Genomic DNA, 6,390 nt, shown 5'->3' with positions numbered 1-6,390 from the left:
GCCGGGGTCGACGAGAAACAGAAGCGCCGCGCTACGACGCAAGGCAATGCGGAAAAGGCGCGCAAGCAGCGCCCCGGGCCGCACGGACCCCAGAGACCAGTGAAGTCTGGTGGTTTGGAGCTTGTTTTCTGAAACATTCAAATAGTGTGTTTCCGCTTCTGGAGCGCCGGCGAAGCAAGAAGATCCTTAGAGAAAGAGGAAAATAAGTACACGGCGTCCAAAGTTACTCCTTGGAGATCCTCGCATCCGGGACAGATGTGAGCCGGCACGCGGACGCGCGCTGACACCTGGCCTCGGGTATTTTTACCGACACTTCGTACCTGCGACTCCCCAGCAGCCGGTATCAAGTTCCTCACCGGCCTCGGGGCCCAGAGAGGTGGCGGTCCTGACACCCATTCACGATTCTGATTTTCACCTTCTGCTGTCAATTGAGGAATACAGCCCATCATTTCAACAGCAAAAATAGTAAACCCCGCTTTCACAACTCCCCTCAAAAGATTTGCGCTCTCATCCAGTAAAAAAACCAATTTATTTTACATTCCATCGTGGGCGATGGGAGAAGCTAAATGATAATTTAGCATGCGTAAGTAGACATTTCTTTATATATATATTTATAAATACAATATACAAAAATAAAGACAATACAGTTTTGGGATTTCCAGCAGTTTGAACGCTCATGACATAAATCCCTCCCCCCTCCCCCCAAGATACATAAGCACAAAACATTTTTTCTTTTTTCAACACTCAGAAGAACGGCGTATCCAGAGAAGGTTTCAAGTTTCGGAGATGGTTTAACACTGTAGGTTTCCGCCTTCTCCATTCGGCAAGAGGGGAACTGGGAGCCTCCCCTGATGGCCAGTTCTTCTCAGAAACACCTCCCCGCAACGCAAACCAAATTAAATTAAAAAGAACCAGAGTTCAAGTTTGAACCTGCTGGGCCTCCCTCTTTCCGTCCCTTGAGGAGCAGACAGCTGCTGGGGCCCACAAGGGCAGCCCCCCGGGACCGGGCCGCCTCCGCTCGCGGGCCTGGGGGGCGGACCCGGGGGGCATGGGAGGGCTCGCAGCATCCAGGCCGTACCGCCACCCGCCGGCCGCGGGGCCCCTACTGGGGCGGGGGCTGGTGGCCGGGCCCGCCGGACCGCGGGGGAGGCGAGTCGGCCCCGGAGGAGCAGTCAGAGGAGGCGGCGTGCGTGCTAGCGCCGTTGCTGTAGGGGAAATGGTCCTCGTCGTCGTCGTCGTCTTCCTCCTCGGGGTCACTGTCCCTCAAGTCCCGCAGGCGGCGTCCGCTGCCCTTGTCCCCGGACGCCGGTGGCCCCAGTAGCTCCTCGTCCCCCGGGTCCTCAGCGCCGCCGCCTTTGCCCGCGCCCGCGCCGCCCTTCTGCTTCTCGGCCTCCTGCACTGCCTGCTCTTTGGCCTTTTTGCTGCGCTTCCACTTCATCCGCCGGTTCTGGAACCAGATCTTCACCTGCCGGCACAAGCGGCGTGAGAAACCCGCCACCTCCATCCCCGCCGAGTCCCTGGGCTCCTGCACCTGCACCCGCCGTGCGCTTGCCTCCATCACCGGGCCCGGGCGTGGGGCTCCCATTAGAGGACTCGGAAGCTCCAGAGGGATGGAGCTCCCCACCCTGCGCATCAGCAAAACCCAAAGACCGGCTGGAGGCTCTGAGGAAGCTCAAACGAAGACCCCTACCTCCCACCCCCAGCACCGAGGTCTCCCACCCACACCCACCGTGTGTGTGCGAAGGGCCAGGGCTGCTGGGGTACCTGTCTGTAAATCTCAAGATGTTCCCTCCTCTCTTTCTGGAGTGAAATCTCTCTCGTGTGGCCTGGGGACCACCTGCTTCAGAATGGGGGGGGGTGCAAATTCCTGGGCCCAACAGAACCAGCTGAATCAGACCTCTGGGTGCCAGTATAGGAACCCTGGGGGCAGATGGCAACTCTGGCTGGGATGTTAATCCACACCCTAAAGGTCAAATGGGCACAGCTCCAGGTGCCCAGGAAGGCCGAGGGTCAAGAGAGCAGAGGCGACAGTGTCCCTGGGAGGCCAGGCCGCGTTGGGGGTGGGGGAGCAGCGCACCTGGGTCTCGGTGAGCATCAGGGAGGTGGCCACCTCGAAGCGTTTGGGCCGCGACAGGTACTTGTTGAGCTTGAACTGGTGCTCCAGCTCGAGCAGCTGCTGGCTGGTGAAGGCGGTGCGTGGCCGGCGGCACTTCCCCAGGAGGTTGGACTGCGCCTGGGCTGGGGTGGGAGAGGCTCGTGAGCCCAGGGCAGTCCACTGCCCGCCGCCCAGCGCCAGCAACACTCCTCACGCCAGGCTGCCCGCTGCTCGCGGCCCTGCAGAGTCGCTGCTCTTTCTTTAGTGTCAGCGCCCCCTCCCCAAGGAAGCCCTGGAGTCCAGGACCCCTCGGCCAGGTGGGCCCAGATGGTTTGGGTTTAGAGGGACCAAGTCTTTTCATCCCAGGCGGGGCCCGGGTGTCCTGATTAAAGAGAGCCTATCACCCAGGCACGTCCTCTCCACCTGGGTGGGCGTTGGTAGAAAGCAGGTGGACAGAAAGGCAAGTAGCAGAGGCCCGGGGACCCCCTCCTCCCCACTCCTCCCGGTGCCTTCCCCAACTCAGGCCCAATCCACACAGGCCACCGGAATCACTTCCTACTTCTTCCTGCCCAGCGAAGAACTGGTGCAGGATTCCCACCGCCACCTCCTTACGTACAAAAGGAATAGAAGGAGGAAAGGGAAGAAGATGAGGAAGGAAGGAAGGAAAGAAAAGGACCAAATTCTGGTCCTAAATATGTGTATTCATCAGAGACTCTCCCCCATGTAAAATGTTTTCTTGACAACGCCTGCCCAGGGTCCAGGGGGGCAGAGCCTTGGGAGATTGGAAGCCTTTCAGGACAATTCTCATTACGCAAATTAAAGGCCTAGGCACAGGGGGATCCGGCTTTCTACGTGTTCAAGGAGGTCTCTTGGCTTTATTTACATAATTTCACACGGTTACATCACAGAGAATTTTATGACCTCAAAGCGAGACTTCCCTTGATTTCCCAGGAGCCTGACAAGTGTTAGACAATAAAAGAAAGGAAAGGAAAGAAAAGAGGCCAGACCCGGGCAGGCCGAGCTCAGGCTCCCATGGGATGGGCAATTTGCTTTATGGGAAGGCCCACGCCCCCCGCTTTAGTTAAACAAGGCCCCGAATTCCCAACTTGACAATACATTAGAACTTTAATTAAAACACTGGCTCTGAAGGGACCATTTGGGAAATGCCATCTGATGGCTGAGACACCAATTAAAGGAAACCAAACAGGTTTCCAGCGACCAGAGGAGGGACTCTCAGAACCCATTCTGGCATGGTCACCTGTTTGTTATTGCCCTTTAGGATTCGGTGTTCAGATTCTTTTTCTGAACTTAAAGCTGGCTGGGTTTTAATTAGCTAACTCTGGGTCGAGATTAGGAATAAGAGATGGACTAAGTGTGTTGGCAAAGGGATGTGGCTTTAGTCGATTTTCTGGGCAATCTCGGGCTCCACGCAGGCCGGGGAAAACAGCCGGGTGGCCAGGGAACCCAGCGCCCAGGGGAGGCCTGTGTGGAGATCACCGCTGCCCGGCCCCCCCCGCCCCCATCGGTGGGAGACTAAGCCTGCCAGGCTCTGGGAGATGCAGGTCACAATGAAAGATGCGTGGGGTGGCATTCCATCAGAAGGGGTTTGCTGGGCTCTGAGGCCAGGCCTGCAAGGGTGCCTTGGGTTTGGCTGACCGGATCAGGAGCTCAGATATGCCTGAAGCCACAGCAGTGAGAGCAAGCTTGCCCTCTTCTTTGCCTGGGGCCGGGAAGGGTGACTTCAACGGAAGGGATGGGTGGCCATTAGGGCCTTCTGGAAGCTGAGCCGGGAACAGCCTGGGGTGGCCGCGGGCAAACAGCGCACATGCTGGGATTTTCTCACCCGGCTGTGACTTCTCCAGCCTTCTGGGATCCTAGCTTTTCTCTGTTTAGTCACGACCATAGCTTCTAGCAGAGGAATCTGAATTCTGGCAAATGTTTATTTCTGTTTTCTTTTTTGCTTTTTTTCCCTTCCCATGCCTGCATCTCCCCAGTCTAAACAAATCCGTTCAGACGGAAACAATGGGGTCTCTTTGTTTGGGTGTTTGGCGGCTGAAAGCGTTAAGCCTCAAGCATCTTCCTCTGAGCGGAGCCCGGGTGGAGCGAGCGGACCTGAGATCCAGACTCTCCGGAGCTCCACTCCCGCGCGCCCGCCCGCGCGCGCCAGGAAAGCCCGAGAGAGAGAGGCCCAGGCCTCGGCCAGGTGTCCCGCCTGGGTGGCGAGCACGCCGCCCACAGTTGGGCGGCTCTCGGGTTGGGGATGGCCAGCCCTCCCGCGCTGCGGTCTTGGGGAGGGGTGCGCGCTGTGCCGGGCGCCCTGAATTCGGAGGCGGACACCTGCTGCTTACAGCCCCTGAAGGAGGGCGCATCTCTCGGCCTTCCGGAGCGTGCCATCTCTCTGTTCAAGGCAGGCCACCCGTCTCCTGGGCATCGCACCCCGGACCCAGAGCCCTTCCAGAGGCGGGCAGAGCCCCGCAAAGGGCCAGGAGGTCGCCCGGGGCCCCTGCCTTGCGTCCCTGGGCCTCTTGAAGCTCATTTCTCCTTCGCTAACTCTGGGAGCGCTCCCTCTCCTGGGAGGGACCGGGGGTCTCTCCAGAACCCACAATGCGGGACCGAGGTCACGTCCGTTTCCCTGAGGATAAACCCCTGGTTTCGGTGGCCCCCGATTCCCAGGCACACCTAACTCCAGGGCTCGCCTTCCCCCACCACTTCCTTCTCCTCTAGCCTGCCGGTTAATCATTAGATTTTAGTCTCACACCTCCAGCTGCCCCTTCCCATTAAGAGAGGAAGCGAAGCAAGGTCCGCGCGTGGGCATTTTAATCATTCGCTGACAATCCCACATCGCGCAGCCCGCGCGAGTCCTCGCAGGCCCCGGGCGGAGCCGAGGCGGCCTCGCGGCGCTCCCACAGCTCGCCCGGAGCAGAGAACCAGCGGAAGGAGGTGCCAGGTGGAGGAGGGTGCGCGGGAGAACCTTCTGCCAGTACTCCTCCTCCCCCGTTTCCTCCTCCCTCCGCAGGCTCGGGGGCTGCGCGGTACTCACAGTTAAAGTCGGGCATCTTGGGCAGGATCATGCCCGCGGTGGACGCCCGCAGCCACTGGTCCAACTGAAAGGTGCCGGCGCCCAGCTTGATGGGGTCGGCGGGGTGCGCGGGGTGCGCGCCCTGCACCTGCGGGTACGAGTAGGAGAGCGCCGGGTGCTGCCCGGCCAGCGCAGCCGCCGCCGCCGCCGCCGAGTAGCCGTAGACCGGGTGGCCGTAGAGCGCCGCCTGCGCCGGGAGGCCCGCGCCGCCCTGCGCGCCCCCAGGGTGCAGCCCCAGCGCCAGACCCCCCGCGGCAGCGGCGGCGGCGGCGGCGGCGGCGGCAGCGGCGGCGGCGGCGCCGGGGTGCGCGTGGTGGTGGGGCCCCCCGGGCCCGCCTCCGCCTCCGCCCGCCCCGCCGCCCGCGCCGCCGGCGCCCAGGAAGCCCGGTTTGGGCAGCAGCGCGCAGTGCGCGGCCAGCAGGCGCGGCGGCGACGGGCTCTCGGCGCGCAGGCGGTCGGCGGGCGCCGCGGGCGGCTCCGAGGACGCGGGGCTGCAGCCGCCGCTCGCCCCGCCGCTCGCCCCGCCGCCGCCGCCGCCGCCGCCGCCCCCGGGGCCAGCTGCGGCGGCCGCGAGCGACGTGACCAGGGCCAGCGGCGCGGTCTGCGCCGAGGCCGCTCGCGGGGGGTCCACGGCCAGCAGCGCGTCGATGCGGAAATTTTTGGATTTTTCCATCGGCTCGTTAGGGCTTGGCGATCAGCGCGGGGAGGTGGGTGACGCGGCCGCGTGCCGGCCCGCGGAGTCTGTGCGTGGCGGCGACCAGCCCCGGGGCTCGGTATTGTTATGATTATTTGCCAGTAATCAAAGTCGCCGCCGGAAACTCAGCCGAGGGTGACCATGGTCCGGGCGCCTCCTCCGTGCGGGCCCCGCCCCGGGCCGCGTTCACTCGCTCTCGCACAAACTCCCACGCGAGCGGTCGGCGCGCCGGGGCCGGAGAGCCCGGCTCAGCGCTGCAGCCCGCAGGCGACCGCGCCGAGGCCGCTGGCGCCGGGCTGGGGACCCGCGCCCCTCCGCGCACTTGAAGCGCAGCGCGGCCGCCGATTGGCGCGCTCGGCGGGGGCTTGGGGAGGGGCTCCGGCCCCGCCATTGGCCGAGGGGCGCACCTGTCACCGTCCCGGTCGCCCGCCGCCCCGCCCCTGCGCCGCGGGGTCCTAAACAGCCCAGGGTGCCGAGTCGCGAAGGCGGGGCGGGGACCGAGACAGGGGTTGGAAGACTCGG

At 62.8% G+C, this 6,390-nt stretch overlaps 1 protein-coding gene across 1 annotated transcript; it reads right to left on the bottom strand.

Annotated features, from left to right (window-relative positions):
* Window positions 1-864: 864 nt before the first annotated feature.
* On the bottom strand, window positions 865-5,847 carry MNX1 (motor neuron and pancreas homeobox 1). Its single transcript, XM_036863986.1, has 3 exons — window positions 5,136-5,847; window positions 2,078-2,238; window positions 865-1,465 (listed from the first exon to the last, which is right to left on the bottom strand). The coding sequence occupies exons 1-3, from the start codon at window positions 5,845-5,847 to the stop codon at window positions 1,103-1,105; spliced, it is 1,236 nt and encodes a 411-aa protein (XP_036719881.1). The 3' UTR covers window positions 865-1,102.
* Between the last annotated feature and the right edge of the window lie 543 nt (window positions 5,848-6,390).

This window comes from Balaenoptera musculus, chromosome 9, assembly GCF_009873245.2.
Source record: "Balaenoptera musculus isolate JJ_BM4_2016_0621 chromosome 9, mBalMus1.pri.v3, whole genome shotgun sequence".
NCBI lineage: Eukaryota > Metazoa > Chordata > Mammalia > Artiodactyla > Balaenopteridae > Balaenoptera > Balaenoptera musculus.
This window is presented reverse-complemented; position numbering and strand designations above follow the sequence as displayed.